This window comes from Pleurodeles waltl, chromosome 7 (genome assembly GCF_031143425.1).
Source record: "Pleurodeles waltl isolate 20211129_DDA chromosome 7, aPleWal1.hap1.20221129, whole genome shotgun sequence".
Classification (NCBI taxonomy): Eukaryota; Metazoa; Chordata; class Amphibia; order Caudata; family Salamandridae; genus Pleurodeles; species Pleurodeles waltl.
The window spans coordinates 333535165-333549161 of record NC_090446.1 but is presented as its reverse complement, the minus strand read 5'-3'; the positions used below and the strand labels follow the sequence as shown (position 1 = coordinate 333549161).

The following is a 13997-nucleotide window of genomic DNA, read 5'->3' as shown; positions in this document are numbered from 1 at the left end:
AAAGGGGTAAGAACGAGTTGTGGAATGCAATTTAATAAAGCAGGCTATATTATTAATTGTATTTTTTTCTATATTCAGATTTGTACTTGTACTCTTTATTTCTCGATATGTATGGTCATTGAAATGTCTGACTCTTTATAATAAAATAATAACGTAATGGGCGCAATACAAATGTGGCCAGTTTGTAAAACTCACAAGTTACGACTTTGTTGATGTCCACATCCATCACAATGGTAGGTCTATGGCCATGCTCTGAGAATATCCCTGCCCCCACTGTAGTCATGTTTTTTTTTCTACGGAGGAAAACATAACACACTAGTTGGCTGCTTACGTTCGGATATGGCACTTTCAGAACGAAAAATTCTGTGAATTTGAATTTGCATTTTAAGCTCTAACTTTTTGGGCATTTCATTAAGGTTTTCTAACCAAGCACGTATGTGCTGGTATTCTCGGTGCGTATATGTATACACTTAATTAGCACAGAAACATTTTGGCATTCTGATTTCAACCACGAGCTGTTGCATTCTTACTTTGGAATTTTGAAGGTGCAATGCTATCATACTAGCCTTTATAGCCACCCCGCCACAGCCGCGCGCGCAGGCACACACACACACACACACACTAGCTCTGTCTTGGCGTAAATAACATATTTGTATTGTTACTGAAATAAATGATACTCAATTTAGCAACCTCAGAAAGATGAAAGGCTGAGGGGGGCACAGTGACTGGCACCTACAGCCTAGCAGAGATCGAACGCGGATGGCAGCAGTGGATCCGTGGGAACCAGAAGAAGCCGATACATAAAGCCCGCTCGAAATGCCGCACGGCCATACGTGACTTTCCTTTGCATTCCGGAACTTGTTTTCCTGTTTACACATTTATAAAACGAAGGTTACAAGTCCCACAATGCGAAAAAGGAAATCCCGGGCTGGATGAGCTGGTAGTTTTATCGATCAGGGAGTATTGGGTTTATAGAGTGCCTCCTGCGTTCTTGCAGTGCTTTAGGCGCGTTTTCTCTATCAGCGAGCTATTTAAATTAATTTTGAATGCGTGACATAGAAAGTGCTACCGGTTCCAAGAATCTTTGACTCTGTCTCTAACTGGTTTGTTATGTAATTAATGTGTTTTGCGTCCTGGCTCGCGTAAATGCGCAGATACCTGAGCTTACGAAACACTTTCCGGGCGGTGACTATTCCGTCACTTTACGATGAGCCGCCCAGGCTGTCACTCCAATGTGCTCATGGCCGTGCTCTGTGACTTGGGACAGATCTGTGAGAGATTCTCATGTGGGGCTTATGCTGCTGAAGGCGTGTTTTTATTACTCTTCTTTAGGCGCTAGGCTGCCCGCGTGCCCTCGTTTGAATGAATGAGTACACTGCCTGCACCCACGGCCAGGGGTGCAAAGCTATAACTGCTAAGGTAGTAATATTATTTATATAGCGCATACTACCCCTGACGAAGGAGACAGAGGGCGGGACTTTCCCATCACGCTATAGGTCGGGAATCTTCCTGAGTTGCTTGGATGCAGAGCCCGTCAAACTAGCACAGCCACAACCTTGGAATTCGCCGTGGAGACGCTTTCATTGCAGCGCCTAGCGGGAGAAGGTGTGGCGCTACAGGACACAGGAAGCGAGGACTGCCAGCTGTACACCGAGAGGCGCCTCTACACGAGCATGAAAAGCCTGGAGAACCCCGCCGCTTACTTTGTCACGACGCGGATCCCCCGCCCGCAGATCATATTGAAGCCAGCCTGGAGCCATGGGCCCGCGTCCAACACTCTACCCTACAGGTACAGCGCACCTGGGCAATAGGGGGGCACGCCAGCAATCGGGCAGGGGGTTCAAACGTAACGGGGAGGTGAAGAGTTGGAAGAGGTAGGATGGTCAGTGACTCGATTTCAATTTGTGCTATATCGATATCAGATGTCTTATGCTGAATGCTTTGTTTTGCATCTTGTGTGATCCTGGGCACCCCCCTAATAAATACCCCTACGCCATGTCCTTCATTAAAGCCCAGTGTCCCAGGCCGGCTTCATGGTTTTGTATAACTTTAAATTGAAAGGGCACCCACCAGCAAGGTGTCCCCCCGCCCCCTTCAAATAAAGTGCTTGAACCTTGTATTCCTGTGACATGTAGGCAGGTAGCAGGCAGAGCATGCTCTCTCCTATGGCAGTTAAGTTTTCTCTTGCTATATATATATATATATATTTTTTTAAGCATATTGCTTTTTTTTGGCATTTGCTTATGGAACGTCTTCTGTAGAATTCGGTACTGGCAATGTTGGTGGATGTGGGGGTGGCAATTTGACATAGGCTTCATATGACATGGGCCTCAATTTATTTTCAGCCAGCGCTGGAAGTGAGTCGAAGCTTTTTAATATAAAGGACATGATTTTTGCATAGAAGGTAGACCATGAATGATTGAAAAGAATGATGGTTTACTTATGCCGTACATTTGTTAATGTCCATGTCTGCAGTTCCTGTGCTCCTGACTTTAAAACCCTTTGGGATGTTTATGAACTATTTTGGCCCTTATTCTGTTAGCTATTGCTTCCTGTACAATATTTAACCAATTGTCAGCCATGTAAGGTGCTTGCTTTGATAATGCAAAGCCCTGATTGTTTACTGAAAGAAACTTTGGCCCAGATTTAAGAGGGCCTAGCGCCTCCTTGCGCCACATTAGCGTAAACTTTTATGATGCTAATGTGGCCGAATGAGGCCAAATTCACCGCGCCATATTTACAAAGTGGCACAATGCATGGCATTGCTCCACTTTTAACCCCTTGTGCCACATTATGTCTGCAACAGGCATAATGTATGCAAGGGGGTGTTCCCACCTCGTGGGACCGCAAAAATGGCGTAGTGGAATCTCTTAGATTCCACTGCGCCATTTTTAGCAGCTATTTTTAACGCCTGCACAGAGGAGGCTTTAAAAAGGGGCACACTGTTGTTTTCAATGGGCCCCTATGTACTCTGCAGTGCCAACAGAGTAGAGTACATCAATAGCGTCAACAATTTTGATGCTATTGCCCCTACCCTGCACCACGGTGCGCCGTATATTAAATACATCGCACACATAGTGGCGGTAGGGGGAGCACTAAGGGGCCTTAGTCAAGTGGTGTTGTATTAGATGTGGCGCCACATTTCTTAAATTCGGCCCTTTATTTTCTGATTTTTTTGTGTTCATTTCTTTGTTTATTTGAAAAGCTTCATGCCACTGTGCGGTGTGTAGATCTCCGCTTGAACACATGAGTTGTGCGTGGGTGTGGAATTACATGCTGTGTAAGCTTGACATGCCAGTTAAAATATGTGTCACCAAATAGAGCATGTTATCTGGAACAAGTGTAGTAATAAGTGCAGATGTACACCTTTATACCACGATATGGTCATGTTCATATATTGTACCGTGGTGCTACATTCTCCATATACTGTGGGACTGTCACTTTAAAAGTAGAACAACAGTGGCCATTTTTCCCAAGACTTGTTTAATGAACTTCGAGTTTTATTTTCTAACTTCTGCAATTGAAAAGGCTGGATGCATCAAATGCACATGTGCTGATGAACCGACTGTAATGTGATTTATTACCATTTTTGGGGGATGGTTGGTGCATCGTGGTTTTGCCAGTCATGAATGTCAAAAACACTGGGTCATTCGTGGGGAATGACTTAGTACTTCAGGTAATGTCAAAAATTGCCAGGCAAGGCCACTGGCTGAATCTCACTTATGAAGCCAAACTTGAAATGATATGTAAACCATTGAATCAAAATAAGATTGAACCGACACACAGGGATTCTACTGTTCGATTCACATTCATGATTAGTACAGAAATAGATCGAGGGTGAAGTAAAAAACTGATGTTGTGAAAAGTCTCCGTGGTCTTGTGAAATAATGAGGAAAAACTATAAGGAAACAAACTACTCAAACGAAAAAATTAGCTGTCCAAAATATTACAAATATATGAAACACAGAGCATTTGTGAATAGTACATATGGTTTTTGCAACAATCCACCCAATATTGAAGTATTTGAGCACATTTCAAACTTCAGTGTCATTTCTAACAGCGATTCATAACGTGTATGTATTACCTCAAGGATTTAATCATACTCCTGCGAATGAATCAGTGTTTTGATACTCTATTTTGACCAAGTTCGTAGGGTCATTTGGCTTGCCCTGTACTTTGCTTACATTTGCCACTCATGAGTCAAGTCCCCGCCCGACACTCCTTAATGATAACAAATAACATTTTGCCGCTCAGCAAATCTGTGTGTGGGCTAAAATCTCATCAAACTATCTCTATCTTCTTCAGGCACAAAATAAAGGATGGAATTTTCTTTTTTTTCCCAATAAGTTTTATAATGTTCCTTCGTGTTTCATTTCTCTCCAAGTATGTCAACTACATCCGTGATGAAGAAGGTGAATGAATGTATGATTGTTAAATCTTTTTGTGTGGAAGTCCGCCTTTGACAGACAGCCAAATGGATTATTAGTTCATCCTAACAAAGGGCCTGATTTAGATATTGGCCGATGGGTTACTCCATCACAACGGTGATTGGTATCCAGTCGGTCGAAATCTAAATCCCATTACATTTTAATGGATTTAGATTTTGGTGGATGGGATATCCGCCACCGTTGTGATGGAGTAACCCATCAGCCAATATCTAAATCTGGCCCTAAATCTCTTGAGCTATAAGTGGTCCTTTCTAAATCTGAATTTGCAGACCCTGCCTTCATTATGTAAAAAAGCTACACTTCTCCATTCATGAGCTTGCATATACGAGATTCCTGTATTTGTACAGCATAATAAATTTTTGTGGGGCAGAGTAAAATCCAGTGTGTTGGTGCAATGCTTTGTTATATATAAACTTTCCATATTTGAACAGTGTCTTCACGTGTTCAGATGGAAGTGAAAAGTGGGGCCTGTAGATTTACTGATGTGTAAGCCTGCTACTGCACTTAATAGCAACTTCGCACATTTTTGCTGTCTACAATTTCAGAATGTAAATTTACTAACAGTTGCAGAGTTTCATATTTCAAGCCTTTCAAAACTTTACAAGGAGCCTGCTAGAGCAGAACTTAAGAGATCTCCCAATAGCAGAGAGGAAATAAAAACAATTCCCACCCTCAGGCATTTTTATATTTATGTTGTACATTTTATTAAACCTCAGACAAATAATTAAATAACAATTTAACATTTTAATTAAAATAAATGTACAATCAAACATTTAAATAATAATTTAATTAAAATAGTTTTAAATGGACTACAGCTTTTAACATTTTTAAAGATATAAAAGTGTAATTTAAATTTCGAAAACACTTATTTTATTTAACATGATTTCTTGTGGGGTTTTATTTTAAGTCCCTGCTTCCATTATTTTCTACGGAGTGTGTCGAAGTACCAGTGAGTTTTGTGTGATGCAGGACTTACTCCAAGTCTGGGCTGGAGTACATTTACAGCTGTACAGGGTCCTCTTTGAATGTAGTAATTTTAGAAGTGCAGTTTGTGAACAGCAATGGGCTTGCTGTATTGTGGGTGGATATTTTTATTTGCAGTTCCTTCCCTAAACCCCAATTCAAAACAAGCTAGGGGGAAGGTTTCGGAGGTCATCTCATCTTCCCGTGGAACATATACTATAACATTGAGGACGCCTCCAACACGTGGCTCTTGTTGGTTCTATTTACAGACTGGTGAGAGAAATAAACCTTACCTTTAAAGCTACTCTCACCCACACTTCTTTGTGGCATGCTTAATCATTGAATCCTTGCCTGGTGTCTCTAGTATTACTTGGAATTACAGGTCTTGCTCACTCCCACTTTTGGAGAGAACATTTTAATATGAACTTTTTTACACTATTGCCAGACCTGGTTAAGATTAAAAATGACTACAGGTGACCGTTCTATTGGCTTTGACCTCAAAGCACCATTGGAAATGAAAAAACAGCAGGACTTGTTTGGGGATCTTCTAAACCTCCAAATCCACTGGTCACCATGTTTCAGCTGGTTCTGCTCTCCCCATGGGATCATCTGCTTTTGTCAGGACCATCACGATCCCCATGAAATGATCCTAATGATGGTCCTCTTGTGAGTACTTTGAGCAACTCAGCAGTGATCCACCTGCACACTCTTCATGCATACAGTCACAGAATATCACCCCAGAAATCCGGGAGGTCTCATAATTGGATGCCTAATTATTACCTAGAGTACAATTCTGTGGAAATAGGGAACAGTGCAGGTTTTAATTAGGCCCTAGAGTGTTGTTTGCGAGGCTGATTGTCCCTCAATCTGTCCACTCTAAAAAATGCCACTTGGCCCTCAGCCTGCTGACATATGACAAGTCTAGCCCTGTTGCTCAGTTGCTTGTGCTCGTAGCACAGCAGAACCTTTGAATTGTTTTCTTTCCATGTCTCATGTATACCCTTAACTATACAGCAGATTTCCTCACGGTTTGCTGCATAGATCTTTCAGTGCTTTTACACTCATCTGGATATATCCCTGTAAATATCCTGAGTTTTGCTGTTCACAGAGCTACACCAAAATTCCTGTCTTCAGTTGTTCTTGTGATCATGAAGTTTCTTGACTTTTGTTGAATCTGAGAATGTGGCAGTGCTTATTGTGTTTCAGAATACCAGTGTTAATTAGTGAAAACTATAAGTGTCAATTGCCAAAGATTTCCTCAAGGGGTTGCTTCTCGGACTGCCCGTTGCTGCTGCCTCTGATTACTAATGGTCCTGTCGCTCTGGCCACTTCTCTAAGGGTGTTTTTGTGGCAGCCATCTTGTGATGTACAGTATTCCATTGAGTTGTACCACACAATGGTATTTCCAAAGCAACATTACTCTTTCTCATTTGCTTCCTATAATCAGCGTTCTGCATTAATGCATAGGTGAATTGGTCCCGAGTTGTTCCAAATAAGATTTTCTTAGTATTCTGATATTTCTAGTTCAGCTTCTATCATTCAAGACAAACTGCATGTACCAGAACTCATTTAGGAAAATATTACAAGACCGGTTATTTGCCAATCATGGATAAATGTGCGCTCTCCAGTGTTGGCTACAGTCCTAAATCTAGTCCTGGCCTCACCAGTGCCAGATATACTAAACTATCACACATCTCTAAATAGACCCACAAGAGGCATGTCTGAAGTGAAGACATGGCCAAAGCCTCTGGCTGAAACGAGGAAGTGGGGGGTATGCCAGCCACTATACTTGATGAAGTGGAGGAGGTCTCAAGGTTCTCGCTTTCTTAAAAAACATGGTGCTTGTCTCTGACAATTAGTAATGAATCTACGGCTGCTTTTCCTTGTAAACATCTACAACAAGTCTGCTGAACAACTATGTCTAATATGAATGGAAACACTTCAGTTAAGTTCCGTTGCTATAAAATGAGTTCCTGTGCTGAGCCCTGGCAAACACCTCCTTAAATTAAGCACACCCTTGATTAAGCCATTCCTTGCTCCCCTCCCCCCATTTGGTTAATCATCTCCCCCGCCCCCCACACAAATACACCCCATGTGGTTTGTTATCAGTGTTACTGAATTTATCTGTTGAAAATGAAGGTCGGTTTTTCAAGAGAGCCTTTATTATAATAATTTGTGTCTTGTGTCATAGAAATGAAAGAAGGACTATAATAAAGGCTATTTTCGTTTCACATATAATCTAAAACATATTTTTAAAGTGCTAATGCTGTTTCTACAAGTGTTACTAAGTTAAACCCAGACCGATTTGCTTTGTTGCAATAGTCTAAGGTGCTCACCAGTGCCGCACCGTCCAGTTGCCACATCCTGGTTATAGGTTGTTGGGCTTGAATGCATTTTGTATTATTCAGGTACTGCTCTGAGTAACTGGTGGTTCCGCTTTCTAAGCTTACCACATTGCCAAACATTAACTGTCTGATGTCATCCTCAAAGACTTAGAATGGCATGACAAATATCTAGAGATGGACACACCTATTGACATAGTTTGAGATTTTTCCACACAGGTTGATGCCTCTGAAAGTCGGACATTGCCGAGTGTTAGTCTCGTTGGGCATGCCTAATTTATGACTGACTCCTCTTTTGTCCTCCCAGGCGTTTGACACAGCTGCCTGTCTGGAAAATCTTCCATTTCCTCAGAGGTAAACCTGCCCCTGCCATTTCCACATTCTATTTAAAATGTGTGTGACATCAGATAGTCAATGAATTTCGCGAGCAGTCTTGTCAATGGTAATCAGGGAAGCATGACACAGTGATCATGAAGAAGAGATTTTTTTTTTTACATAAGATCCAAGCAGATCCTTCCAGGAAGGAGGTCTGATGGCACTCATTCGAATCTGCCAAATGAATTATTTTGTATATCACTTAATACAGGGAAGAGATCTATTTTGAAAACATTTCTAGCTGTTTTTCAGGTTTAGTATTCTCAATTATTCTACGATATATTTAAATGGGTATTCCTTTCAAGAAAATAATGCTGCGTGGACTTTTCTTCCCTCTATTTGTCTTTAAGTTGACTCACTAATGAATGTGGAAAAACGGGGGTGTGGCTAAGCCAGTGACCAAGATGGCCACCTGGCAGTGAAGCTCTGGGTTTGTTCCCCCTCAATTTGCAAGTTTCTGGTCGAAACACCAATGTGCATGTTTCTGGCCGGGATCCATGTCCCTGAAAGCAATTGAATGAACTATTGACAGATTGTGGCTGCTCGGTGATCTGGAGGCCATTGATTGCAGGCAGGCGCGTTTGGCCCTGCGGCGACAGAGGGCGCAGATAAGCTTAAGGTTTGAGACATACTGAGCCTCTTTGGGCCCTCGCGCTGCCTCTGAATATTGGGGAGACTGCCGGCGCTGACTCCTGCCAGTTCCGGGACTGGGAGCTGTGTGTACCACAAAGACCTGATCGTGCAGCCTGCTTGGGCATAGAGGTGAGCCCGGACAGGGACTGTGCGAGCGCAGATTACATTGAGGGTTAGGGTGACCAGATTCTGAGGAGCAAAAACCTGGACAGGTCAGACATAAAAGAAGGACTAAATATATTACTCACCTTTATATCTGGCCTGTCCCTTTTTTTTTGCGTAGCTTTGTGAATGTGTGCCTATACGTGTGTGTGTGTGTGTGTATATACACACACACATATACAAGACTACATTTATAAAATTAGCTGTGGCTTGACCTCCAACCCTGCACCCCCAATCGGGCCCCACCCACCTCTCTCTGCTCCCCACTCCGTCTCTCTGCTCGGAGCAGACAGGAGACTGTGTCGCCTGACAGTAACAGATAAAATACTTTAATTATTTCACATTTTGTAGGCCTCTCTAACTTATGCTTCCTTAGATGATCTGACCTTTATCCCAGAAACCAAGACATTTATTTAATAATATGACCTTTGTCCCACAACCGGGACATTTATTTAAAATTAGGAGAACGGGAAACTGGGACAGTCATCTTAAAACCAGGACTGTCTGGTGTTAACGCATCCCTTTATGACTAATTTACTCACTTTGGGACTCGTTTTAGGCCAATGAATTTTTTGACCCTGATTGAAGACACCTTAGGACGAGATAGCTAATCAGCATGTCAACCAATATGTCAATAATGTCATCAAAGTTCACAGTAATACAACAATTCAAATTTATCAAAGACATTTAATAGGACTCGCAAACCACCATGACCTTTCAGTCATGAATAACCACACCAGTTTAATATGATTTTGTGAAGTTTATTTCCTATTGATTACAATTCTACTAATAAGTTTATTAGTCTCAACACCAAGAAACACAATAGCATAGTCACAATATGGCAACTCTGATAAGATTTAATTAAGGCAAGAATCACGAATAGTAGAACATAACACGGAGTCAACATCGGTTATCCTTAGCAGAGTAACATTAGCGCATTATTCAACAAAGCATAGATTCAGTCATTTGTCTATTTGCATCAGTTTAGTGAGCCCTCATCTAACCTCAAATTAGCATTGGCATGTTGGGCTTCATGCAAAACAATTTAGTAACACCAATTTGGAAAACATCTAGCTATGGCCTCTGTCAAAAGAAGCAGTTGGTACCTAGAAAGGAAAAGCAAACACACAATCACAATATCATTGTCATATAGTTACCCTCCGTATTGGGTGAGCACTCAGGTTCGGTCTTCGTCCTCAGGACATCAGTTGATTCGCCATCAGCCAGGAACTCAGCAATCGGGTAAAAGGGGCACTTCCCTCATAAGGAGGTAAAGTGTAAACGGGCAATATAAGGCAAGGATGGTTTTAAGAACCAAACGGCAAAGTCTCTATGCAGAGTGACAACGTGTCTGGGTCATAGCAAATCGCATCAGCATCTCCTTAACTCCTATTCTCTCCTGTTCTCTAATCTCCAGTCTATTCTCCCTACTTCCTGGTGTCAAGGGTTTTTATCCCTTTTTCGTTGTACATTCCCCTAAAATTTGTTTGGACACGGGGTTGCACCCCGCTATCTTTATCCAATTGTCTTCAAATTAGCTCATCATATTTGTCACCCCATAACAGTTCTCACGTATTTTATTGGTCCTTATGATTGACGTCTTTAGCGGGTGGAATGTCCGGTATGATTTCATACTCTCGTGGTCCTTTGGACATCTTCAGTCAGTGGCTCCATTGTCTGTACCGGTTCAGGCGACCTTGTACCTGCTAATGGTCTACAGTGTTGCATTCAGCTAAAATGTTTCTACAAGCAAGTCGAATTTCATGAGAACGGATCTACTACAGTTACATTCAGCTTCTAGTTTGGAGAAAAACAAGAGTTCATGTCCTTCAGCAAGTCAGCACACTGCACGTTAGAAAAACACATTTAATATGATAGTCAGGCAGCTAGGCCTCGACTCATGCTAACTAAGGTCTAATGATTTATTAACAAAACTTTAGCATATAGGTTTTCAATATTAATGCAAAATCATATTTTAATAAAACATTTCATAATTATTAGTCAGTTCCATTAGTCCCCGTGTATATTGACGGCCACTCCCCGTGGGCACATTTCAAGCGCACGTTTTAGCAAAACATATTAATACATTTTCTACTTAGCATTATTACATGTTAGTTCATAATCATTTCATGTCAATATTGATTATATAAGCTACGCTCTCTCACCAGGGAAATCCGGGATGTCTGGTCACCCTAATGTGCTATCCTGCACATACTTTTCCCGACATGCTTCACCTGATGCGCTGCCTGGACACACCACCCACTGGGGGCCTGATTTGCAGGCAGCGGGTTCTAATTAAAAGTATTTACCGAATGCTCTCTGTGACTCTCCTGGGCCCTCCTGCTCAGAATCTTTGTTTGTTTCTCCTCTGCCTGATCGTGGGGTCTTCTGAGCTATGCTATGTCCCCCCACCCTTTGCTGTGCCGTGACTGCGACCCGCACCTGAGGTCACAGCCCATGTTACACACATGGCCTGCCACTGCCACTCAGCAGTACAGAACTCTTTCTTGCACACTGGGAGCAAATTTCTTGCCTAGTAGCCATGAAGCGCACGTCACTTGTCAATCCTCGGACCCAACATTCTTGTGGGAGATCTGTGCAATTACACTTTGCCGTAACCTCACTGAGCACGTCTGGAGGAGCCTCATTGTGTAATTATAGATGCTTGGTCCTGTACAAACCTACCATCATGGGCTGGGGAGACCCCAAAGAACATAAACCTCCATTCAAGAGAAATGAGCAGTGGCCATAACAGTGGAGCTCCGAGCAGATTTTTGATCCATCGACACCCGTTTCGACACCCTTGTGGGCAGACTGGACCGTATTGGTGAACGCCTATACCGCCAGAGCGTGCTGATGGACAATGAAGAAGAGCACATCTTGGGCCTCAAGGATAGTGCCATAACTACTACCAAACGCGTAGATAAACTGGAGTGTCTCCTAAAAGCATTGGCAGTGAAAAATGAGGCGTGTTCCAGCAGAAGTACCATCAGCATTTTAAGTGTGACAAAATCTGTTGACCTGTGTCACCCAGACCAATTTTTAGAGTGTCTTCTCTCTGACTTATTTGATCACTAAAACTTCACCTCAACAGTTGTGGTGGAAAGAGCACATTGTTCTCTTGGTCCACAGCCACATCCCGATGCCCTGCTGTGGCCTCTAATAGCCTGCTTACTAAAGTATTCCCCTTCCTGTTCACATGCTACAACGAACAAGCAACTCTTCCCATCAGACTGAGCCCTCTGATCATTGTGTATCCTGCAGCCCCATTGTCTGCCTGCTTGGGGCGCCCTTTCAGCTGCCAGGCAATGTCCATGTGACCTTGCTCCCTGGATGGCCACTTACTTATCCAAACTATCCAAGCCTATTTTTTTGTTTCATACACTAGATATCACTCATCATTGGGACTAGCTAGCTGCAGGGTTGTTCACCTCCTGTGTGTATACCACATTTACTACTGTTGGGATATCTGTATTTTTGTTTTTTCAGTTTCTTAGATTTGGGATTCGCTGGGTGGTCCTTTGCCTGGTCTGGGTTGGGGAGGGCGGACTTTTGATGTGTTTTTTCTTTTTGTTGACCACTATTATTTAGCGGGACAGGGGAACTATCACTGATGAATGCATGCACCCATGTGTCTTACCCTCTAATTGAAGGCACAGCAGAAGAGACAAGAGAACATTGCTGAACTCACATTATTGTCCTGGAACATTATAAGCCTTAATAACTCCTACAAAAGCAAGCAGGTGCTATCCTACCTAAACCTACTTAACATGAAAAGTTTTACACAAAAAGATTTGCACCTTCCGCCTAGAGATGCACCCACATTTGCCTCATCTTGGGGGCTACATAGATATTTCTCCTGTTACTCCAGAGGAGTGTCTATTTTAATACACATTATGATGTCACAGTCGCCTATAAAGGCACCACCCCGGCGTGCGTATGTCAGTTATTTTCCTTCCACACCGGTTAAGCAGGTCCCCGATCGAACTACCCTCTGCCTTTTTTTGGCAGGCCTTTTTTTTACCCTTTTGTCGAAGATTTTTCATCTGTGCGAGGAGGAGGTTGCGGGACTGCTCCAGGAGCCCAAAGTCCTCTTCTTGTTCTCATTCGAGGTCCTCCGGGCACTCGGGGAAGAGGCACAAAAAGAAGTCCAAGTGTACTTCGACTTCGCTATGGCCGTCGGCCGACGAGGCGTCACGGGAATATCGATGTTCCGAGCACGGTTCTGCAGAGCCAATGCCAGGGCCGACTTCGCGTATCTCCACCTATCCGGGAGCCAGAGCAACCCCGCTCAATTTAAAGAATTTTATGGAGCTATGCGCCTCGTATTTGAGTGTGCTGCCCCGTAGGTGGGTCTTAGGGCCCCACAGGGGTCAACAGGGGCCCCCTCGGGTTCAACACCAGCGGCTTTGGCCTCTGCACCGTTGGGGACCCGGGGATCTGATATCAAATCTGGACCGATGCCGGTTCCACACAGTATGCCTCCACGGGCATTGGTCCCGACGTCGAGGCTCCCCCCACCACCAGCACCCACCGGTGGTGCAAGCCCAATCCTCATTCCAGATGATCTGGAACAACATCGTACGACGCCAATTCCAACTTTGATGGTGCCGACAGGGCCCAGATCAGTGCCTGAGGCTTATTTTGGGGACATGGTCCAAACCCAGCACAGGGGCTCCTGTAAATAGGACAATCGGCTGCTGCCATCGTACAGCTCCTACTGACCCTAGTTTCCTCACCCAACACCCCACCTCTGAGAGCTTGGTGGTCCAAGCCTCCACTTCCCATGGTGCCTTCCCATCCGCTCCCCTGCATAGGGAATACAAGAGGCTGGACCAACTTGGGAAAATATGTTTTCTTCCTCCAGCGTGGCATTGAGGTTCTTAAACACCTCATGCCTATTGGGCCATTTTTCCTATACTTTTTGGGATACAGTGGCACAGGTGCTGCCCCAGGTCCCGGAGGGCGTACGGAACACTCTCACTCAAGCTGTCAAATATGGGAGAGATGCAGCCTATTTTACGATTCAGTGTGGTTTGGACACGACCAACTCACTGGGCAGGGTGATTTCATC

At 43.5% G+C, this 13997-nt stretch overlaps 1 protein-coding gene across 1 annotated transcript in view; it reads left to right on the top strand.

Annotated features, from left to right (window-relative positions):
* Positions 1–1473: 1473 nt before the first annotated feature.
* The window catches only part of ARHGAP40 (Rho GTPase activating protein 40), a 165998-nt gene continuing 153474 nt past the window's right edge, over positions 1474–13997 (top strand). Inside the window, exon 1 of the mRNA XM_069243775.1 lies at positions 1474–1789. Coding sequence (XP_069099876.1) covers positions 1674–1789 — 116 coding nt within the window. The 5' untranslated portion in view covers positions 1474–1673. The remainder of the gene's footprint in view (positions 1790–13997) is intronic.